Source organism: Ochotona curzoniae, unplaced genomic scaffold (assembly GCF_017591425.1).
Source record: "Ochotona curzoniae isolate NIBS_2020 unplaced genomic scaffold, NIBS_Ocur_1.0 scaffold_4701, whole genome shotgun sequence".
NCBI lineage: Eukaryota > Metazoa > Chordata > Mammalia > Lagomorpha > Ochotonidae > Ochotona > Ochotona curzoniae.
Window position 1 is genome coordinate 32,118,888 of NW_024467122.1, and position 25,716 is coordinate 32,144,603.

General features: G+C 39.5%; 1 protein-coding gene across 6 annotated transcripts in view; it reads right to left on the bottom strand.

The window, feature by feature from the left end:
- The window catches only part of NPAS3 (neuronal PAS domain protein 3), an 827,147-nt gene that overhangs the window by 404,671 nt on the left and 396,760 nt on the right, over positions 1-25,716 (bottom strand). For 4 of the 6 annotated variants that reach the window (XM_040970285.1, XM_040970283.1, XM_040970282.1 and 1 more), the window contains one exon: positions 13,013-13,089. In XM_040970285.1, the coding sequence (XP_040826219.1) occupies positions 13,013-13,089 (77 nt within the window). Of the gene's footprint in view, positions 1-13,012; positions 13,096-25,716 lie in introns of all 6 variants that reach the window. The other 2 variants (XM_040970284.1, XM_040970281.1) reach the window with 1 other exon arrangement.

Below are 25,716 nucleotides of genomic sequence, written 5' to 3' on the forward strand. Positions count from 1 at the left end.
CAAGACTGTTTGCTATAAAAATAGCTGATAAGATGGTCCAGAACAAATGTTTTCAGGACATCTTCTCATGAAATGTGCATAATCAATTGGATGCCAACAGTAGTACCAATTACCACTAGTAATGATGGAAGAAGAGATCTTAGTAGCAAAACCTGAATCTTCCATCCTACTTCCTCCCAATTAGAATAATCCAGAAGAACTTACAAAGATCATGGAAACACCATGTAATAATTTAGACATTGATTGAAATAAATAGTATAATCTCTAGTTGGATTAGTGTTATGTATTGAAGATCTCAAGGTTAATGCCGGTGTCAGTAAGAAAATAAAATCCAGATTTTTATAACTAAATGTATTTTAAGGACTTATTTTTTCAATAAGAGAAAATACAAGCAAGCAGAAACAAGCAGACCCTCTCACCTAGATTTTCACGCTACACATGATACTCTATAGGGGAGAGGAGAAATTTTTGTGTTTTTAAAAGCATAAGTTTCTTTGAAGAAATCAAGCTAAACCCTCCACAGTCGTATGGGATTCTATTAAATGCAGTTTGTTGATGTGGCCCCGAATGACTTTTCTCCCTCTTTCTGTCTCTGCAGGCTGCCCCAAGTCTCCATTTCTGTTAATGATCTATTGCTTCTGTCGGATTCAGTACAGCCCACTGGCTATGGAAATGGCAACTCTCAGCAGGAGACACCAAAATGGACAGCAAACAGGGCTCAGCCATGTCATTTTCCTCAAATGCTTTCCCAGGAATGAAATGACAAGCTTTAAAATGTTGTCTTCTGCTCAGGGCAAAAATTTCCTTATTAAACAAAAGTGCATGTCCTCTAGTTTCTATTCAAACCATAGCTTAAAATATGTCACTGGAAGAACTTCCACTGCAAAATGATTTTATACCTATTCCCTAATCATTCCTTTCCCTGTTGCTTTCATTTTGCAGCTCAGGGTTTAGAATCCCAGCTACTCCAGTTACTAGCAGTGGTAGGTGAAGGACCCTACTCCAGTCACTTGCCTACTTTACCCGGACACCAAAAAACCCAACCACATAAGACTTCTAGTGTTTTGTGTAAAAACGAAATTAAAGATTTTTGTGGTGTAAAAAGAATTTTTGATGTGCATACAGCTTTTTTTCCAATTCAGTTTCTATGAATATTTTGAATACCCCTGCTATTGCAGTGCTCAGATAAAGCCAAATGCCATGATTAGCAAGGGACTGGCAATCACTCAACTTCCCAGACTATTTAATAAATTTTTTTTATTAATAATAGCTTGACCTACAAGAATTCAACATTTGTTTCTGTTTGTTTGTTTATTTTCTTAAATAATATCGCTTAGCTGTGAGCCCTGTGTAATCAGTCATTCAGTTGAAATTGCAGGGATCCGCCACTCAAGCACCGAGCCTTGGTACTTGATAGTTTGAAAGAGCCAACAATGACTTCCAGAAGATTAAACGCCAAATTCTGGCCTGGGCTTTTATATTCAGTCCACCTCAATGCAATCTCAAGAGAAAATACAGTTGATCAAACTATGCATTACTAAATAGTGAGTTTTATCTCCTATGTGACTGCAATTCTAAGAGTATAATTTAAAATGTCATTGAACTATCCTTATGGATTAAAGATGCAATTAAAATAGTCATTGATATTATCATTTGCCTTTGTATTTACGGAGAACTCAGACATCCCATTTCTGGGGGAAAAAAAAAAAGAATTTTCTGTTTCCTTAGGTTAATTCTTCCCTTGATCTAATTTCCAAACCACACAATGCTAAATGACTGCATCACCCTAAAATGAAATGTAAGAGTGAACTAGCTCGGGGGCAGTGTTGCAGTGACCTTAAGGGTCACCTGCAGTTTCTGAATCCGTAGAAATGTGGAAGATCTACTCTGACTACACGATTCATCAAACCTTTTCCTGACCTCACGAGAATTTGATTAGCACCTCTGTGTGTGTAGCCTAACCATTACTTACAGAATGTATTCATTCCAAACAACAAAGGTTTGTAACAACTTCACTAATTTCCTCTGATGCTTTATTTTTCTCCACAGAGGGTAAGTCAAATAGTGTGACATTTTCTTTTCTTAGGGTGCCACGGTTGTGTCATAAAATAACACTGATTCATGGATTTCTCACCTTGCAATTGTAAATCATCAACTCCTGAATTGGAAGCCTGGTAAGTGGTATGTGCAAGGAGCCAGCAGACAGTGAGAAAAACATCTGAAGATGGAGTGGCCACAGACATCTGAGCCAGCACCCAGATCAGTCTGCAGGGGAAGGCCTGCAGGTCACTGGGTGAGACCGAGAGCAAACACTCAGGAACCCCTTAATTCTACCTGGATGCTGTAGTCTACAGGTCTCTGGTCTTTGGGAATCTAGTACTTCTCAAGCCAGGGTTACATGAAATAAAGAATTATTTGCAAACCCCAATCAACTATGAAGAGTGATGGAAGTCCCCTGATGAAATGAACTGTTACTTCCACAACTAGTTTCAATAGCTTGAGCTCACAATTTCATTTTAGTGCATTTAGAGAAAGCCCAATTACGTTTTTTTCTTCTTATTGTTTGCCTGTATTTTAAATTCCTTAGCATTTTTTTCTTTGCTTTTTGTGCAAAAAGGAGTTTCTGACCCCCTTCCCACACACACAACTACTTGTGGATCATTCTGTAATCATCTGTTTTATAAAAGCCAATGAAAGACTACAGATAGGACACCTTATTACAATAATTGTGCAAGTTCATGTTCAATTTCGCTCTTCTTGTATTTCGAATTTTTGAAAATATATTAAAGTAATTTTGATTAGATTCCTGTAAGCCACTGTCCCCAAGTTTTTCTGCAGTCTCCAGTAAGCCCAGGATAGTCACAGGTGTCTGCCACCAGCCGGGTTTGAGAAACACCACCCTGAGCATCTAACCATGCCCTAAGTGTCCCTCAAACAGGAATGCACCCACAAGGCTCTTAAGGATCTGGAGGTAGTCAGAGACTGATATGAGAAAGTGGACCTAGCCACACAGACTGGACTCAAGAGTCCCTAATAGTTGTCACCTTGTTCCAAGTCATTCCTAGATGATGTTAGTTACAAAAAAGGTCTATTATGACCGAGGAGTGGTCTAAGCTAAGAATACCACCATCTAGCACAGATTTGCGCAGCTATATTTACTTATATATACACACATATACAAAAAGTACGGACTTAACTCATATTTGTATGACATATAGCCATTGCTTTTTAAGCCCTCTGTCCACTTAAAACATTGATATTATTATTTTCATATTCCACTCTAATCTCCAAATTCTTCAAGTACCCTTAATACTTCAAAAGAATTAAAGACACGCTCCTATCCTTTGCAAACAATCATCATATTAGGCAAACAAAATCTGCAGGACCATATCCTCATTGCTGATTTGTTTTGGGGGAATTGATTGGATGGTGGTGGTGGTGGTGATGTGTGTGTGTTTAGAGAGAGAGAGCGAGGAAAGGGCATGGACAGTGAGCAAGCTGCGTGGCAAGTTTAGGTTGTCTGGATGTTAAAATCCATGCACTTAGTTGGCCAGTCACTTTCCCACATGCAGAAGACATAGATAAGAGCTGAGCTGTGAACACAGAAGGCAGCTGAGGCTACGTGTGTTTTTCTTCTGGTAGGAATTACTCATTTATTCAGCAGGTAAACCTGTTATATGTATAAAGGACTTATATTTTACACTGACTATAATAACATTAGTCCTTGTTCTTGCCCCATTCTGAAAAACATAGGGAATTTATACTGAATTTGGGGGAATTTGAGTTTTCCTGAGTTAGAATGCCAACACATGGCAAATAAACAGCCCTCAAGTTCCTTGCTCCTGGTTTTCTAAAATAATTCACCATGGACTTTCACAACTATGTGATGCTTTCTCATGATCATGAATATAATTATTACATTACCTATTAAGTTTGACTTTGGCTACGATTTATGCTTTCTCTCCCAAAGTAAAATTTTAAGGCACTGGAATATCCTGAAATAATCTGATTGTCAACTTAGCATGCTCTCAAATTTTCAATTTTGAGAATGCAGATTTAAAAAAAAAAACACACACTCGAGATAAGTGAGATAATTATTGGCAGGCCACACTAAGATTCTCTAACAAAAGCCTTTGCATGAATAGGAAACATTGATCTTGATAGACAAATGGATGCTAGAGGAAGAGTGGCATTCTCTTCGACAAAGCCCAGCAACTTAAGACAATGTACCTTGTATATGGGAGATCCATCTGCCTACTCCATTATCGGTTTACCAAACTGGATAATGCATAGATCACATCTCTTATAAATCCTATTTCAGAAGTTATGACTCTTCCATGTACGAATTTCAGCAGAAACTCAGGTCAGTGGTGGGCATTAAGCCTAGTGGCTAAGACACCTGTGTCCGACATGAGAGACCATGTGTCCCACCTCCATCGTATGATTTGAGTTTTCCGTTAATGCACACTCAGGGAGGCAGCTACCCAAGTGGGAGACCTGGACTGAATTCTCAATTTTCTTGGTAGACATTTAGGGGATGGAACGAGTGAATGAGTATTCTCTTTCTCTCTCAAAGAAAATACATACACAAAGAAACCTGTATCAATTTACAACTTCTATCAATAACTCAGTTTCAACATTAAAGATATTCTCATAAATATCAACACCAATTTTGAGGTGAAAATGTAACAGAGGTGAACAACAGACTAAAGAACTGTCTGCTTTTCTTTCTATTCTGTCCTTTTAGCAAAACCTGTAAATCTTACTTTCAATTGTTTTATAGCTCAATTGATAAGGTGTGTTCCTTTTTTTTGTTCAAGAAAATTTAAAAGCAACTAATTTAAATATGCAAAATTATCTTGAGTTGTTCATACGTGAACTTAAAAGCCGTGCAACACAGGAAAATTAAGTAATTATGCCTCCAAGTTATTTACTGCAATTAAGCTCATTTATCATATGCAAATTAGTGCAAACTGGTCTCATTAGTTACTAAATTACTCAATATGAGCTGAACAATGTAGCACTCCAGTTTGTAATGAAAAATCCCTGTAGAGGCAAGCAGTATCAATTAAGCTAATTTGCATATGCAAATATATGCACTAACTTTCTCCTTTTCTATATTTAGTTTTACATTTTCTTACTATTCTGGATCATAAGCAGACTATAGGGTCACTCACCTTTCTCTATGACAGCCATAGATAGTAATTCAGAATGTCTCCACTACCTGTAATCACATTATTTTAGCTCTGATGCCCAGCTGGGCATTATCTATCAACAAAAGCCACCAAGCACAGGAAGATACAACTTCTAACATTTCTTTCATATATACACATCCCAACACAACAAACAAGAGTGACTAACTCATCAGTAAAATTGCAAATAAACTTCAAGGTCTCACAATCTTTTCTAAAAGCTCTTTGAAAAACAACAATAACAGAAGAAAAGGAAGATTGGTTTGGCCAGGTAGCATTCTAATAAAATAATAATTTGTGGCTTTGAAGCCATTAATTCTGACCTGTTTTTGCTAGCCTTACTTTCATCTGCCCAGATGTTTCCATGGTGCTAGTCAGCCCTGTATTTACTTTTGATACATGTGGTTAAAGGAGACTGATGACAGCAGATGTGGCATTCTGCACGCAGAACACACTATTACAAGCAGCTCTCTCTGTACTGCTGATATGGTTCCTCTACCAAATCTGCTTCGTCTTCTACAATTGGCTCATCTCAGAGATGGGAGTGGTACTGTGTCCAGAAACACTGGAATAATAACAAGAAAAATCATACTATGCTGTTCATTTTGTTTTCTTTCTTATAGAACCGCACAATCATTTATGATAAAAGATCTTTGTGGCTTTGTAATTCTAACAGCAACTCAGGACAAAATCACTATCTGGACCAACTGAACTGAATCTGTCACCTTCCCTAATAAAAGTGATGAATAACAGAAAGGTAGCAACCTCAATTTAAGTACTGACTTGATTCTTCTTCTAAATCTGATTCTGTCTGTAACAGTTTCTTAAAACAGACTCTTATTTAGTGCATTAATTCTATTATGTAGGCTCCTGTTGAAGTAATAAGTAAAACAAACACAAAGCACAGTAAGAGACGCACACGGGGTCCTCGGGTGTGATGTTCCTTCCTGGATGCTGACTTCAGGTCTGTGCGCATGCAAACCCTGGGAGGGGACTGTGATGGCTCAAGTTCTTGGAGCGCTGACACCCATGCAGGAGACCTGGACTGAGGAGTTCCTGGTTCCTGACATCGTTGTTGTGGACATTTGGGCAGTGAATGAGCCATGGGACATTTATTTTCCATCTTTCCTTAACAAACACATTTAATAACCGCCTGTTGAGGTCTGTCACAGCATCCATCTTGACTTAATCTCACGAATCTTTGATAACTACAAACAGAAAGTAGTTATATCTGGACTCCCCTCTTCTCCAGTATTTTTAGAAAATATATATCATAATGAAATTACTCACCACTGCACATACCAGCATCTCATTTAAGAGTGTTTATCCACTTATAAATTATCCTTGCAAAAGCAACGGTGTCCCTAATTACTCTATTCAGTCTTTATGATTCACTCTTAAGCAAAGAACCTCAATCTTATCATTGTAGAAGGCATTTAGAGGCTTACATGTTCTATGTACAATGTAAAACAATCTTATGGCCAAGATTGTCTTCATTATTGAAGACAAAGATACAAGAGGGTTCACGCAATTTGGTGAAGCACCAAAATGACACGAACATGCTACACTTTTGGAATTGCCTCCATAAAGGGTATTTCTGTTTTATTTTTCTTCTTCTTTTTTAAGACTTACTTATTTTTATTGGAAGGATAGAGTTATAGAGAGAAGAGACAGAAAGATTTTCAGTCTGCTGGTTCAATCTCCAAGTGGCCACAATCCAGAGCCAAGTCAATCCAAAGCTAGGAACCTCCTCTGTGTCTCCCCAGGGCTTTGGGCCATCCTCCATTGCTTTCCCAGGTTACAAGCAGGGAGCAGGATGGGAAGTGGAGCAGTTGGGTCATAAACCAGTGACCATATAGGATCCCGGCATTTGTTCAGGGTGGATTAGCCCAATAAAGGGCATTAGAAGATTTCCTTTCTGCTTTTCCAGGGCATGGTTTAAATAGCAGATGCATATCCACATAATCTATGTGCAAAACTTGAGTACTTGAAATGATTATATTCATCTAACCCCTCAAACCTTAATTCTTTCATGATCCAAAATAAGTCATAAGAAAGATTCTTTTTCCATTCACTTTATACACAGCTAAATAAAAGTTACTATTAATTGTAGGCAGTATTCTATGTCAACAGTAAAACACACACAATTATGTGTAAGTATATTTCAATGGGAAATGCTGACAATGAATTCAAAACTCTCTACCTTCTATGTTTGATTGTTTTAATACCTATGGGATAAGCAAAACAAAATTATTTTGAGTATGAAAAACCCAATACTGTAACCTCATAACAATTATATAAGTGTTATTTACAGAATGGAAAAAAGCAAACCCATCTGCTATAGGCATACAAATAATTAAAGTACTCCATTCATAAATCTAGCACCTAAGGGAAAATCATTCCAGTAGTTAATTTTCTGACTTACAAAGATAATATTTCCTACCATTTTGTTTTTCTTTAGCCTCAATAGGATAAAATATAAATAGTCATTTTGGTCCCTAAACTGGGAAAGTGAAAATAAATACAATTTACACATCATTTTCATATTAAAGAAACCATGAAGTGGAAGCAGTGATGTCCAAATGAAACTTATAATACCGGAATAAGATTGTTGCTTAGTCACAAGTACCTTCAGAACATTTACAAAAGACACTGCATCTTGATCTCCTAAAATTTCAGGATTTCTATTTAAGCTGCTACAAAACTTACAGTTTCCAGTCTTGAGTCTGTGTCTTCCCATTTCTCATCTAGTTTATAAAATCCAGTGAGCAAAAACGGGTTGACCCAGGCTGAGTGAGTGCATTTCACTGCCTTGCAGGTACAAGGCTGAAATCTCCTAAGTCCTCATTTCACTTGCAGAAGGTGTCACTGTCTCAACAGTCATGACTGTACCCCCTATAAGTTCGACTGGACTGTAACACTGGTCATTCAGTCATAAGTCTGCTGGGCCAGTGGTGGCCCTGGGCTTGTACAGCACGGTGTCCAGATTCATGGCCTGCCAACTTGTACTGGAAATGGATTCCAGGATTTTCAAGAGTTGTTTTTTTCATTGATACAATCACCATTAAGTCTAATTCTCCCCTTCTCAATGAAGAAGGAACCAGAGATTCCCCCATTATTATCAATTTATTTACTTAAAAAATATATAGGCCTAAGTAGATACACACAACAAAAATGCCTTTCACAATCAAAAAATTTAGTACATAAAAAATTGAGAAATCTATCATTACACTCACTCCTCACACCTCTATGTCAAGGAGTCCTTGATACACTGATCAGGAAACATCAGTGGGGGGACAGGGAATATGGAAGCCTGGCAACTGGCACTATGAAGTGAGTCATTTGCTGAACCACATACTTGTATCTTTCTTGACTTTCCAAATTCTAATCAATTCTCTAATTCCATTCACTTAAACTACATACATAAATCTCCAAGTTTGATTCTTATTACCAATGTCTTTTGAAATGCCCTTACCATCTCCTTTGAAGTATAACCTAACACTAGTATTCTAGGCTTTACTATAACTCTGCTACCTAAATGGATCTCCACACCTCAGCTACTGAAGTTCTCTAAGTCTTAGGTGTACATCATCTAGCACCTTTCTCACAGGTGCATACTGTGAGTACTAAATGATGTAGGAAGAGAACTTAGCACAATACATGGAACATAGTACACAAAACAAAATGAATTCATGCTAAAACGCATCAAACCTATATTTTTCTGGAACCCACACACCAGCTTGTACTTGAATTTGAAATGCAAATTTGTAGATACAAAGTATCCAATAGAAGGCAAATGGTTAAGTTAATGATCATAATGTATAGTATAAATATAGCCATTAATGATCAAGAAAACAAGCCATTTTATCCTGTATATGATTAGAAGATAGTACCTTTTCCAAAGATTTACTATTAAAGAGCAGTTGGCCAACAGATTTAGTTTTAACCTGTTTTTTCACCATAAACATTCAGGTTCTTCTCTTTTACCCTCTAGATTTGTCTTCTGCCTACAACACAACGCAGCAATCACGATGGGCAAAGCCTATGCACTTTCTGGCACACTGTTCCCACTACAGGCCTTATCTCCAGCTTCCACGATGTTATAGTCCTTCCTCACAGCAACATTAAATCCTGTGTTTTTGTTTCTTCCTCCCCCTCTACTCCTTTCAAATTTGCTACTTCTCCTCAAGTGATCACATGTGACAGCACTGTATCTCCTTCACTTCTTTGCTTTGTGTCTCCAATTGGCGGCTTGTTGGATTTGAACTATGATTAGTCTACACACCAATGATTGCTAAATCCGAGCCCTGTTTTCAGATCTAGCCTTGCTACTGCTACAGAATCAGATCAAGGTTTCTGACATCTTACCTCATATCCCTTGTGCTTTTAAGAGACTATGGCTTTCCATTTCTTTCAGATAACACTATAATAAGATAACCAACCTACCTGCCATGCTGGAAAATTTTCATTTGTAATTAATGGCCACATATCAGTGATCACACTTCAACTCTAAACCTGTGTCGCCATTCACAAGACCCATCACAGCAATCTCCTTTCTCTCTTGGTCAATTTTTACAATTTCCTAAATGGAATTTTATGTGTTTCTCACAACTTAAAGGCTCCCTAAATGTCATATTTAGATAATAATTCCAAATATGAAACAAATTTTTCTTGCCACTTTTTTGCATAAAAGCCTTTTTCATGAGCCCATTACTAGACAATCAAGTCCCCACTCCTGGGGTTGGGTTACTAGGCCTTAACAACATCACTCAAATAATTTCTATATCTCATCTTTAATGCGTTCCCTTTGTATGTGAAGTATCCATCATGTCAAACACATTAATGGTCCCCAACCAAAATCTATTGCAGCTTGCTCCCAGGCCTGTGTGTTCGATGCTCTCTTTAACTAGCGTTCTGCCCATTTCTCAATACCTAACAAACTCCTATTCATCTGTCACCAACTTCAGAGGGTTTCTTGACTGCTTTTCAGCAAATTCAGAGAGCTGATCGTCAGCACTCCCTCAGTACTTGACCTCTGTGATGCTGTTCACTCCGAGATCTGCTAGATCTTCTTTCCCACAAATGCCTGCAAGCTCATCAGAGACAACAGCTATGTATAGTGAAGTTTGTGATCTTACAAAGTATCTGAAAGTTTCCTTGAAGCATAAGTCACTATAAAACACAGTGTCAGAGCATTCTGATAGCTAAGCAAGGTTTGTTTTTTATATATAATTTCCACTAAACTTTTGCATATAAGGAAGGGTTGAAAGAAAGAAAGGAAGAGTAACTTCCAGGTCCTATAAATCCACCAGGTTCTACTATAAGTACTTCAGAAAGCAAATGTAGGACTCATCTTTGTAGCACCTTACGGTGTTGTTACTCATGCTACAGAGAGGAGTCTATGTGCTCAACTATGAGGCAAGACAGCAAGCTAGACAGTAGGGGAGAGTTTTGTCGCTTCAACCTCTGCCACCTTCCTCTTTTCCACAATCTAATATTCAATTTCAAGTACTCTATACTTATTCAAGTCCACAACCACTGGTAACAAAATCAAGTCACATAGAATGTTCTATTGTCAAGGGTAATTTCAAGATTATTTAGTGCAGCCATTCTTGGATACCTGACTTTCTTGAAAGCATCCCTGCTAAAGCCACCTATACCTTCCCTTGCAGCTAAGAGTTCTAAACACCCTCCAAACATGACTAGCAGTATTTGGAAATTTGCTGATATGCGCATTATTTTGTTTCTCTTTACTTAAAGAGAAAAATCTTTTCTTAAACACAAAGTCTTCAGATACATACAGAAGTCATTAATGTCCCTTTTAAGTCATGTGTTTCTAAAACTACATTACCCTAGATTTTTCTTAATTTTTCACATTATATGATTTCTAGTTCAATAACCAATCTGGTTATTCTCCGATTTCATGCAGCAGTATATTATTTCACTGAAAGTGTGGTATCTGAGCAGTCTAACTATTAAATGAAGACGACTGTAGATTCTTTATTCTTATTCTAGATCTTCTATCATTTCAAGGAAATAAAATGTTGAATTATTATTTGGAATAGCAATTCTCTATTATATTTTCTATTCCACTGAAGTTCAATTCAAACTCTTCTGTTTTGTGCTAGCTTTTAAAACTCTTACAACTCCTAAGTCAATCTCCCCATGTGATTTTGGAGTCATGATTTCCAGAAATATCATAAAACAATCTGTGGTAGTTCTTTGAGCCATATCTTGCACTAAATCTTGAGCACAGACAGCTCAGAATATAAACAGAGGTAATCCTGAATTACATTATAATGTAACGGTATACAAGTCACAACCCATGAAAAACATATAAAAGTAAGTTCTGGAAGCAGACAAAAGAAGGAAATACATATCTGAAGAGTTGGAAATAAATCTAATCTTTTCTAAAGTATCCTTCCAACTAATCCTGTGTTACTGCAAAGATAATCCCAATTTTTACATTATACAACAGAACAGCATGACCCAAAGTATGTTTGGAGAAATGTCACCTGCATGAGATGTTAATATATATTAATGGGAAAAATAAGAATTACACGTCAAACTAAAATAAACTAAGACCTTTCAGGGCCTTCCAGAGTCCAATATGAATTGTGATCTTTCAAGCCTGACAGATCATCAAAAGGATCCTAGACAGTATTTTACAAAATCACAAACTGCTGGACTTCAGCCTCTCTACTCTGGGTTGAGGCTCAAGAAGGCATCCTGTGAGCCAGAGATTCTGAAACTGCAAGACGAGGAGCTTCTTTGGAGAATCACCGAGACTTTACCAGGAGTTAAGTTTCTTCACAGAGAATTTATCAACACTTTCTAAGTATACACATCTTAAGCAAAACATGCTAGATTTAGTACTACATCTGACTATGTAGAAAAGGAAAGCATCCTACAGATGCATTTTTAAAAACGAAGTACCAGAAGTTTGGAGTATACCTTTATATAGCCTCAAGCTTTAATTAAGGAAAACAAACACCTTTTCCAGTACAATATTTTACCTTCATATCCCAAATATTTTTGCTTTTGCTAACTCCATTTTAAAAAGTATCTTCTATAGCTACAAGGCTTATCATGCAAAAACATGTCTTGGGAGTATGACAACATGTGAACAATTATCCACAGATAAAGGCAGATGAGCCCAACTGACAGCACGGTCTTCAAAAGCAAAGGTTTTGAGGGAGTCAGTTGCTAAGACCTAGAGAATCTTCTGTAGGGCTATGTACAGTACAGCCCCCCAATTACCTTCACATTTCCTTGACACAAAATTCATGGGCCAAACTACTAACACTATTCTTTTACTTACAAAAATGCTTAGTCCTGCACCCAATGACTAATTTGGAAGAGCAAACATTAAGATTGGAAACACGAATACAAACTGAAGCAAAGAACTGAAGCTTGACGACACACAGAAAAAGTCACAAAACTTTCACACAGAAATACTTTGCTCTCTCAAAAAAGCAATATGCAGCTCTAAAGACACACACGTACATCCACTTACAAATCCAGCACACATACACAATTGTTCTGGGAACAGCCAGTTACTAGACATTGCGCATCAACTAAATAGTGCAATTCATCTAAATTATTACAGCACAAATCATACTTGCCCTCCCTTTCTCATTAATATTCTCTCAAGGGATGGCTTTCTAAAAAGGAAAAAAAAATAATTTCATAAGAATCTCAGAATTCCAAGGTAACAAGAGTCAAATATATAGCTTTAAAAAGCATTTATATGAAAAAGACTAAGCATATCAATTTTTCTTGATAAATCGTAAGCAAGCTTCTTTTTCTTTTAAAGGTACCTGCAAAATGTGACTTCCCAAATGTGCTTCAAATACTTCAATGGCTAGTGCACTGGGGCTTCTCCTTCGTTGTGCACCTATAACTTAAAAGGAAAGAAAAGAAAAGAAAGAAAAGAAAGGAGAAAAATTAAGTTGGAGCTCTCATTGCATATCTTCACCTTGATCTATCTCTAATTACATCACTACTTAGCTACTATATCAATCAAAATTTGAAAGAAAACATCAAGTAGTATTAATTTCTGGTTGGAGCATAAGCACACTCTAGATTGAGTTTGCAACTCAGAATGTCAACTTCGAGATACATTAAGAAACCACATCCATAAATTAACTCACACTTGTTTCATTTCCATTTTGATTCCTTTTTTTATAAACAGGGTAAAATCTGATGTTTAGATTCCTTTTTATATAAATCCACGAAGTGTGCTTCTTAAAATGAAGGCTTTGATGCTTTGAAAGCATCTCTACACGGCCTTATCCCATCCCAAGGGAAATGTAAACTATTTTCTCCAGGTTAGAAACAAGCCAACAGGAAACATTTTGTATTTTCGAAATTGACAATTTGATCACAATTTGGTTGCAAGAGATGAGAGATTCACATAAATAAATATTTGCTGTAATGTTGTTTCCCAAAATGGCTGGATGTCTTCCAGAACATTCCTGTGCGACTATGCCACAGAATGGACAAGAAGAGCAGGTGGCCCGACCCCTTCAGCCAACACTAGGTCAGCTCCCAAGGCCAGCAAGCGTGTGGTATGTGCAATTCCTGCAGAGTTCTGCTTTCTACTGTCCTTACTGACAAGCTACATACGCTCCTGCTGACACCTGTCACTCCACGAGCCCACGCCATCCCTAAGAAAATTGGACCTAATACTGGATTAACCTATAAAAACCCAGATTTTACATGAAGTATCATTTTATACTTAATTCTTTTCTTCTGGGTATTTCTTCTTTCTTATTTGACTTCTCAGATATCCTTAAAAACTATTTGTTTCACAGTCATTTATGACAGAAGGCTTGCGTATATTTTCGATATTTCCAAAAGCCAATGCCTCACATCTTTATTCTTTTCTGGAAAATTTTATTGTAAATTTCTATTCTCTCAAGCTTAGATGACACTAATTGAAAATAACCATCAGAACCCCCCATTTCCTTCCTTTAAAAAGCACTTTCACCTAGTGTACAAGGAAATTCCAGCAAAACGCTGCTGGGATAATTCTGTTTCGTTTCAGTTACTAAGTCGGTCAGTTGGATCAACAGCTTAGTAGAGATTATAATAAAAATGCACTTATGATTATTGTGCTGTGCAAAAACAGGGAGTTCTCAGCTGCAATTGTGAATTAGCGCCTGCAATGCTGAAAGGCACTTTGGAAAAAGCCTAAGTGTTAAGTATCATTATTACTGGCAAGAGGAAAACAAAAAAAAAAAAAAAAAGATTTTTTTGTTTCAATAGGGAAATTTATAAAATATAATTGAAGAGTGATGATTACCAAGGAATATTCCACCTGGAACGGAATTCACAGATCTGGATACCCAGCCTCCTCGTTTGCCTCAGAAGCGACACCTACCACAGACATCTTCAAAGCAGAAAACTCAGTTTTCTAACCCAGTGTGATTCTTTATTATGAGTATAGACATAGGGCATCAATCGGGCATCTTCCTTCTGCCAAGGGCCATTTGGTTATTTAAAACAACATTTGTAAAGCCATGCAGACCTGTCAGTCTCAAAATTAGCCTACCATCTAGATTTACTGAATTTTGAGTCCCACCTGTGGCTGCCTTAGCAGAGCCAGATTAAATGATTTCCCGGGTCTTACATGGCCATGGGCTGGATGTTTGCCATCCCTGACATCAGATTTTAAAAATCTAAATATTCAGACATACTTAAGACAGCACTACTGCATGTGCTGTGTATATGTGTGCTTCTGATTAATTTCCTATTCTAACACGCACATTACTCCCTTCAAAACTCTTCTGGCATTTTTGATAATGCAGCTGTCTTGCTGAATACTGTTTTCAGTTTCTAGAGTGTTAATTGCACATTATGGTAGCTTCGTGTGAATGATCCCACATGAATAAAATCTGCAGCCTTTTTTTTTTTTTTTATGATTATGGGGGTGGGTGGCTTATGGGAGGGAGAGCGGATCGTTGAAAACCTTTCAAAGTATCCACTCTGCTTTTCAAGCAGTAATTAGGACTCAGAAAGCTCCTTATTAGCAGTTCATAATTGGGTGGGGGGACACTTTCAGGGCTCCCAATTGCAAAGTTCAAAATAAACCACTGCATCTTCTTTAACAAAAATTATACTAACTTTAGAGCACATAAACTATCCTGCAAAGACAGGATTAAGAGGGGAACAAGAGAGCAGTAGCCTTCACCCTTTAGGGGACCCTAAACCATGACAGGAAATCTAAGGAGAGTGTTGGGAAGGCTTGAGAGGCAAGCTTGGGGAACCACAGATGGCAGTTCAACGCCCTCTACAAGCAGATAGCTGTCTTCAGCAGGGCTGCAGCGGTGACTCCAGCCTACCCACTGAGGGGCTTTGTTTTCCTGCATTTTCTCTATGACCGCTCGGGCTTTTTACTGAATTGTCTTTCCCCCACCTCACATCCCTGAGTCCTACCTGCCTAGCTGTTCTTTTTTTTCTTCCACTCCTCTAGACATCTGAGTGTGTATCCCAAAATGTGCTAAGATAATATACAAGTGTCATGTAAGTAGTTTCATGCCATTCTACTCCACGGCAGTTTTATGGCTCTGGAACTTCCCTTGATTTATATGTTTTGCACTTATGCAGGTGATGTGGAACTGTAATGACAGATCCTAATTTTACAACCAACATAAATATGTTAAACAGGAACCCATTATGCCCCTGGTTGGAGCCCAGCTTTAACTCCAACATTATTAATAACTGAATAGATATCAAACATGGACTTCATATCTCATGCTTACCAATCACATCTGGCATTTTGAGAATGGAGACAATAGTAACTCAGAAACAATGCAAACAAAATTATGTTGTTTCTCCATGTTAATCTTTTTTTTCAGTATCATTAATTCTTAAGAAAAGCTAAGGATTCATTTCCTCAATGAGGTCTACCATTCTCAATAAAACCCTGCTTTGTTTATGAGGCTGTCTCAGAATTTAGTATTTTGGAAGATGACAGTTTCCCAAACCATCTGCTAGCCCACATACAATATATGTTTATTATTGCCAAGCAGGTCATTGTTCCATCTTGTCTACTGACTTGTTTTTGACATTAACAGAGACTACTTTTTGAAATCTAAAATCGAATGAAATAGGCAAAATTAACCGAATTACACACACACACGCACACACGACACTGCTACATAAATGGAACACATAATTTCTTGTCTGGGAACCTGATGTCACCAACTCAGTGGGATGTAAGAGCTGTTGGAAATTGAAAAGCCTATACCAATGATTGAAAAAAAGAAGGAATCATAGTAGCTCAATGTCAAAATCATTTTAGTATTTACTCATTGCTTATTTGGTGTCGATGGTCCGTCATTACATTAAGGTAAATAGCACTATTAACTCTGACAAGCAGTCCAAAAGAAATTTCTGAGCTATTCAAAATAAGAGTAGGTCTAGCATATAATTGTCAACAAACACCACGTTACCATCACATGTTTCACAAGGGCTGAAAATGGAAACACCACTTTAAGTGACTTTATAAGGAAGTGAATTTTAAGTGACATTATAAGGAAGAGACAAATAATAGCAGGATTTTATTTTTAATTTAAAAGTAATGCAATTCTGATTTTTTTTCTTTGAGAAATCCAAAAGATGGGACAATTATTTGGTCCATGCTGTTGGCTTCAGATCGAGTCTGAAAGATGGTCCCTCAACAATGTCAGCAAACACATTCTAAAATGGACTTTCCAGCACCAGTTAACACAGCGGCCTTTGAGAATTAATTCAGTGCAGGGAAGACAACCCATCTTTTGGGAAATAGACCACACACTCCCAGTCACAGCCCCAGCCAGTGCTCCTCACCTTCAGGATGTACGAACACAAGGTAGGCTGGGTGTTAGTGCTCAACTCGAGTTTGACCTATTCAGCAAAAGGTCAGCTTGCCATAGAAGAACGTATCACAAAAGAAGCTGGACAGCTCAGTGGACATCCGTAATGAAGTGGGGAAAAGTCACGAGCTTAACTTGCCTCATTTCCTGCCTGGCCCTTTCTCTGTGTAACCAACCCTTCCCAGCTCAGCTCCTCCCTAACCCCATGCATGATGGGAAGGTAGATCTCTACTTAGATGGGTTATACTAGGATCACTTACCAGTGAAGGGATCTCTTGTAAAATATACGTAAAAGCAGAGAAGAGTGTTACACAGTGAGAAACAATTTGCAGCGGATTGTCCCAATAGCAAAAGTCACCTTGAAAACAGGGAAGCCATTTAGGAATGCTTCCTCATCTTCTTGCACCAGGACTATAGGAGGCAGCACAGTACCAAAGGCCAGTGTTATCTGACTGGTCTGCTGGTAAAAAATTTCTAGAACAAAACTATCTACCCAGCAAAACAGTAGGTTCAAACCAGGTCGCCTCTGAGGGCCAATGAACCATTCCTATTCTACACTGGTGTTGATGGGGCAGGGGAGGGAAAACCGAAGTCTGTGGTTAATGGAACCCTCAAGATGGCACTCCTGGGCTTTAGCCCTTGGACTAAGCAAAGTCAGGGTCCGGCAAAGCACTGAGCAGAGAATGCTTAATGAGTCTTCCCATGGCTATCAAAGAAAACAGAAGGGATTTCCCCTGAAGAATCTCAATTAACTTCCCTCATCACAGGACCAAAGGGGCCAGGGAAGCTTTCCCAAGAGCTCTAGAAGTGTATGTGGTAGGTCTAAGTTCGTGCATGCATGTGTGTGTGTGTGTGACTCAAGTAAAAAAAATTTCTATGTTGTACCTTAGGTAAGACTAAGTCTGCATCCTGAAAGTGGTACTTACAGCTCTGCCTATTTTCACAGACCACATCCGTTCAATGCTAACCTCCTCAGTGTTTGGGCATGCCTTGCACACTGGGTAATTTCAGCATTCAAGAAGAGGCATTCACGTTTTGCTAGGCACCAGGTTAACCCCACACAGTGACTCTATAATCGAAGGTCTGGAACTAAAAGCACCACATGGGGAGTTCCCATCATGTAAATACCTCAAAACAAATAAGGAGTGATTCCACAATGTGCTTTCCCCAGGATTCGCTTCTACCATTTAAAATGTAGGCTAACTGCTGACCAGGGAAGAGAAATGAAGGAAAGCCTTGTTAATCAGGCTTGTGAGAACCTGATAAAATGTAAGGAAAAAGGCCCTCCTATATTCATGGCTAATACATTTGAACTTATTTTTAAATTTCTATTTAGAAGATTTTTAAAAACTGAAAAAGAAAAAAAAACCCTCATCTTTATAATTCACATTTTCTAGAACTTACTAAATACTGCATAGTACTACCAATTTAGACAAAAAAAGGAGTGGATTGGGTGAGGTTTGATCTAATAAAGTAACAGAAATTTTAGGAAGTCTTATGCCGATTCAGAATTCTTTGCAGCAATACATATTTAAATTTTTTCCACAGTTTAAGTATGGATTGCATGCATTAGGGGAAAAGAATTAGGAGATAATATGACTGTGAAAGTTTTAATATTTGTGAATGAACTGCTGAATTTGGAGGAAAGAAACCACAGCTGCAAAGAAGTACATTTGCGGTGCTTCAACTAGCCACAAACCGAGGGGAACGTCTACAAGTTCCAACAGATCTCCCTAGCCAGGGAGGGTTATCACATGATCTGAATTTTTTTTTTTAACAGTAAATGCTACTCTTTTGGTATATAGTTTTCTGCATTTGTGTTTGAAAAAAAAATACATTAAAAAATGTAGCCATTAGCAAAATCGTGATCCAAGATGCTACCCCTTGTAGTCACCCTCTCCTGGTCAAAAGTAGCAATGGATATGTCCTCCACCCTGTCAGCTCTGCCTCTCTCATGTCACCCAGGTGGAAGCCTGCAGCAGCCACTGCTCTGTCTCAGACTTCTTTCTTCTATCCACAGGGATTTTGAAAACCTCTGTTTACAATGATCTACACCAAAATGGCAAAGACCTCCACATGCAAAATCAGGTCCAAATATCACAACGATTTCTCTTTAGTACACTGTGCCCTTGTTGAAAACTCACTATGTCCAGGCTACCTTCTTCTACCATGGAAAGAAATGAAAGCCCCTAGGCAGAGATTTGCGCATATGCAGCTGGATGGATGGGGAACGCAGCCATTCTCCAACAACCTGGTCATCACTGTAACAAACTATTGTCTGTCCCTCACCCAGACAACATCCGCAATATTAGTACTTCTTGGGGACAGCTTGTCCCTCCCCTTCACAGTGGGATTCTATTGGCAGTGGTTCAACTGCTCTTTGGAGTGACAGCACCTGAGAGCAGATAGCCCAGGTCCCAGAGGAGGAATCTCAGGACAATGGAGGCTTCATCTATTATCAGAGCTGAGGCTTGGGAACCAGTGCACAGACAGAAATCATCAGAAGATCCAAGAGGGCTGGAAGAAGCCCAACAGACAAGGACACACCATGTGCTCCTGATATTCCCATTCCAAGGGGGACTTTCTTTGAACGGGTAGTTAATGCTCAGTAATTCCGATCTCACTTTAATTTTCCCACAATGACAACATATAAAAAAGGACTCTTTTCATTGGAAAGGCGGATATACAGAGAGGAGAGACAGAGAGGAAGATCTTCCGTCCGATGATTCACTCCCCAAGTGAGCGCAACGGGCCGATACTATGCCGATCCGAAGCCAGGAGCCTCTTCCGGGTCTCCCACACGGGTGCAGGTTCCCAAAGCTTTGGGCCGTCCTCGACTGCTTTCCCAGGCCACAAGCAGGGAGCTGGAAGGGAAGCGGGGCTGCCGGGATTAGAACCGGTGCCCATATGGGATCCCGGGGGTGCAAGGCGAGGACCTTTAACCACTTGCGCCACCGCGCCGGGCCCAAAAAAGGACTCTTTTAAAGTACTTGACTCCTTAAGGAGTTATGAGACATCTGAGTATTTTCTGGGTGTATTCAGTGGCTTTGGAAACTTGATGGTACAAAGATGGCTTTTGAACATCAAGTTGAAAGTTAGCTATTTCCTTCTCTTTACACAATGGATAGAATGGAAAGCTCTTTTTCTTTCTTTTTTAAAATTGTTAGTTACTTCATGGGCAGAGCAAAAACACATAGGTTGGAGGGAGGGAGGAAGAGGGGGTGATAAAGAAAGGAGGGTGAAAGAGTAAGGGGATCAAGAGTGATATGGAGAGAGGGAGATCTTTCATCTACTGATTCACTCCCCAAATTGCAGCAACAGCCAAGGGGACCAGGCTTAAATCAGGGACTGGGCATTGTGTGGCATCTACCATGGGGGCAACAGGACCCTAGGTACTTGAGTAATGCTCTTCTGCCTTTCCAAGTGTATTAGCAGGGTACTGGGACAGAAGTGGCACATCTGATTCTTTACACAAGATGAGGTTATGAAACAACAACAACAACAACAACAAGGATCATAACAAAAGAAAAAGATGACCCTTGTCTCTGAACCCCCAGGCAGGGTGATCCCCACCCATCCCCCACCACCCCACCCCTGTTGTAGGAACACTTTGAGAGTTAAGATAGTTTAAAAGGGACTTCAGAATAAAGCATACAGAATAGGAGGATCTTTGAGTGGCAGAGAATCTAGATTTTTATTTAACATGAATCCAGCAAGAATATATAAACTAATTTATTCTGGCTCCAGGGCTACATCAGCAAACACAGATTGAGGCAGGACCCAGCTGAGTAAGACTGAGAATGCTGAGCAAAGCTATTCTGCATGCTGCAGTGGACATTAAAGACACCTGCCCAGGGTCCAAGTTCCACCCTGTTGTTGATGTCAGATGGTGTTCAGCTGTCTGGGGACAACCTGCAGAAAGAAATGCTTCTTTCATTCCTTAAATCTGTCTTCTTACAATGACCACTTTCCACTACAAATCACCTGCTCTGTGTGTACCAGGTGAGAACATGAGGTGTCTCATGAACAAAACCCGTAGTCCACAGTCACCTATTGCTCCCCAAACGTAGTTCTCCAAGGGAAGAAAAAGACAACACATCACATACGGGATCTAAATATAATACATCAGATGTTTTAATAGTTGCATTTGGACTAGCAGAAGTTACCTTCCCCATGAATGCTCTAAAAAATATGTTTCTGAGCAGTCCAAATTTTTCATGGGGGTTACATTTGCTGTGCTTTGTGCTTCCTGGCTAGGAGGTAAATTACTTTCATTTTGCAAGTTCTTAAAAGCCTTTCTGAAGAGTGCTGCTTGACAGCTGTCACCCCTTGGCATCCGGAAGCTACCACGACAGCAAGGGGCATACTACCACCCAGAAAGAAGGGGGAAGGTGACCCGTGAATTGGAGCACAGAAAGTTGAACTTACTGGTAAAAACCAAGAGAGTCACATCTGTTACCTTACTTTTTTTCCCCATCTGATCCCAAAGCCTCATGTTATGACATTTGTAACATCTGCTACAAATACTGAAGTAAATCAGGCACAGCCTTATTACTTCCAGTCTAATGCTCCATCCATCCTCCGGGCTTTCCCCGGCCACTGATACAACAGGAACTCAGGAAGCAGCTGGGTTTCCATGGGAGTGAGAATACAGCGTCTCTCGCCTTCTCCCTCTTCTGTCTTGTTTAGCCATTCATACATTCAGTTATTGTCTCTTCCTCTCTATCTTTCCAGCTCCATCAATGTTTTGCAGCAAGCTCTGAAACTTTCTCCCTGCCAAACAGTCAGCCAATAACGAGTTCCATGAAGCAGTGAGGTGCTGGCCTAAAGAAGAGGCTCTGCTTATCACAGCACTTGCTACTAAAAGTCGCTCAGCAACTCCAAAGCTCAACAATGTTAGGCAGCGGTGTTATAGTCATTCCTCCAAAGTTTAGGGGAGCATTTATAAACATTTACTCCAATGGACCTACATGTTAGACATATTAGCTAGGTTCTTATTATCATCTAGGCAGGTTGACAGAAGAAAGCTAAACAGCACCCATGCAAAATATTTGTTAATCTTTTACTCTGCGCTGAATGCTGTTTCAGAAGATATAAAAATGAACTTCCTGTCACCGCCTCCCTCAGCAGTCTTCCCTCTCCACTTTCCTCAGATACAGAAGAAAAAAAAAAAAGATTGGAAGCAGTTGTCTCATCCATTTCCCCCACTCCCCAACCCTCCCACCCTAATCAGTGGTCCATATGAGCATGCATCCTTCTTCACTATGTAAAGACTATAAAAAATTATAAAAAATGACCTTCCGTGTGGTCAATCTAATGGGGTGACAGACACAATGCAATAAATGTACACCTATCAACTCAGGATGGGGCAGGTAAGTGGACTCAGAAGAGTTCCCCGGAGCAGACACCACTGGAACCGGAATGTGGAAAGTGAAGTGGCTTGGTCAGTCAGTTATGATGATCAAGACCTTGGGATCCACTGATCTGACATGAACATGACATGATCTACATGAAGGGCAAGGAAACATGAAAGGAGCAACACGTGCAAGACTCTGGGCTCATCACCTTGTCCACCTCAACCTGCTTTTTCTTAAGCTGCAACACCAATGAACTGCCACACTTTCAGCTGCTTGCAAGCCTGAGACCCTCCCTCACTGTGCTTTCTCAGGGTATAACACTGCAACTGAGCAGTCAGGAGATTATACCTCTGATGGCCAACGTGCCCTCAGTGCTGCCAATCCTCTCCTTGGCACTGCTCCTCCCAAAGCTCCCATCAAAACCTCTTAGACACAGACACATCTTTAATCCAGCTTGGCACTGTACAAGGCAACTGAGTCACCAACCAGATGATCCTATCTGAAAAATACTGTGATGACCAGGGTCCCTCCTTATGGTTCATTCTCAGGATGCTGCTGATTTCCTTTGTAAGGGGTGGAGGGGCAGGGATGGGTGGATCATGGAAGGGTATCATGTTATCAGGGAATGTCTAGGCACAAAGGAAAGGATTTGGGTACTGCAGTCTGACTTTAATTTCCACATTTAACTCTAAGTAACTGAGTGATCTTGGAAAAACTAGGATCCAAGCATCTCAGTTTTACATTCTGTCAAAAGGGTCCATGCCTTTGGAACATGAGGACACAAGGCTTGTCTTCCCCCCATCCTCTCTGCCTTACATTGGCCTTACTCCTGGAATTTACTTGTATATGTCTGCCTACTTCACTAGCAAATCACATTCACAGGCCTCAGCAATCATTCTGTGAGCTGCAGTTAGAACAGGACCCAGATCAGAGGGCACACAATGAGTCCTTGTGAATCAATTAGGACTCCTGCCAGCATAGCGCCTAGCCCACAGGAGGCTCCAGCACATGTCAGCTCACTCCTCCTTGCTATGAAAGGCAGAGGCAGGGCTAAAAATGACTTCCCACAATAACTGTCTTTATCCCAGCTTTCGCAAGAATACTAGGACTGTCTTGCCCTGTACAATGTCACCAGCCTCTATCCTTCCTACCGCGTAATATCAAATCCAGAACATCACCACAAACCCTGCAAGCCAACGCCAATCAAAGCCTCAAACCAGCGCAAGCATTTCACACACACTTGGGCAAACAGCCAGCCATTCACCGAATGTCAGCAACTGCCCACTGAATTTTCTTTTGAAGGATTCACTCATGCCCTATTCTAGCAGTAATTGGCATTCGTTATAACAGGCTGAAAGTCTCCAACACAGCCACCACCACTGCTGAGCAAAACTCACTCTCAAAACCTCACCAATTTCCTTCTTTTTTCATACAGATAAATGTTCACCCAGTGATCAATGGTAACTGAACAGGAGCTAGTTCTTGCCTGTTAGGAGAAAGTGGACTATATCAATATTGCTGTTAGCTTCTTGTGGCCCCCAGAGCTCACGAAGTAGGGGACATTATAAACTAAGACAAATACGTTGAGGACACTTTAAACACCTCATGGAAAACAGAATTCAAAAATAATTTTTGAACAAAAACATTTTGAAATCCTCATGGGAAACATGTCTTACAAATAAACAAGCCATGGGTTTCAAAATTTTCCTGAACGCAACTTGTTGATTTCTACTTTGCCATAAAGTTTCTAAAATATTTGAAGGCATAAAGACTTAGAAATGGACTAAAAAGATTCAGAATTCAGAATACACCCAAGCATTTCAAGATTCACTTGAGCCTTTCTTGATCAGAGGTTCTAAGTATTGTTCTTTGAGTAACTGAGCTGTTTAAGTGAACATTTTTTTTTGAGGTAATATTCAAACCTGAAACTTCACACACACAACTGCAAAAAGTCCAGAGCCACCCACAAACCGGTGGTCAAAAAGCTGCTACTTTAGACAGAAAGCAAACATTCACACATACCCTGTGCCATCAGCAGGACTGAACAACTGATTCATTGACGGAAAGAGCAAGTAATCAAATGAATACTCAAATGAATGAATGTAAGGAGATTCAGTCAAGAGAATGCACGACTACAGCAGACACTTGTATTCTGTGTGGAGGCTGTGAGACTGGAAGAAGCAGCCAGTTAGTTGGTTTATTCACAAAAATTGCCTTGTGGAATTATCCACTGCTCCTCCCCTTCTAAATGCAGACGGAGGGAGGAAAGGAAAAAGAGATAATGAAGGTTTGCAAATGAAGTGGGTACAACTGTGCAATCAATCAACATTTTCTGAAAAAGAATCTGCATCACTTGCCAAAAATCTGAACTGAATAACTGAGCCAGAATTCTGATGAGAACGGACTTTGCGGCTAGCCAGTCATTTTCCGTCGTCTTCCAGCTGTCTTGCTTCCTTTTTCCAGCAAGCAATGGGTCTCTTCAGCATAGAGGGTTCAAGCATGGGAACTTATTTAACCACAGTCAAATGCATGCTCCACATTTACTGCTTTAGTAAACCCTTACTGAGGGTTTCCTTTGTGCCGGGTGTTATGCTAGTTGGAAAGGACATATAATTCAATGATTTAGATACTTGTTCATTGAGGATCTACCAAGTACCAGGTGATAGGACACAGAGGAATGAACAAAAGAAGTACAAATCTGTCTACAGGGAGGCAACATTACAGAGAGATGGCCCATCAAACAGTAATAAACAATAATAATACAGCCATCCACAAACGAGACACAGTATGTAGAATGTAAATAAAAAGGAAAGGGGCAAAAGAATTGACTGGGATTTGTGGACTCAACAGAGAAATCACGAATGGCATATCTAAGAGCATAATATCTGCATAGAAACATGGGTAAAACATGTCCAGGTGATGGGAAGTGATAATATAAATGCCTAAGGATGGAAGATGCTTCTCAGATTGGAGAAATGGCAAGCAGCCAGTAACTTCAGGCAACTTACAGACTATGGAACGGAAACAAACCATAATGAAGTCATGGTGTTTCTGAAGTATTCCAGGAAAAAGGGTATCTAACTTGAATGAAACTGAAGGACACAAACCTGAGCTTTAAATGAGCTTGAAGTTTTCGGACAAACCATGGAGTAGTGGGAACCGAGTGAGTGTTGAGATGAAGAGAAACACAATGACACAAAGTGAGCAAGACAGTAAATTTGTGCATAGAACAAATGGCAGAAGACACCTGATGGCCAAGACACAGATAGGCTTACAAATATCACAAAGTACTTACAGGTGAGCAGA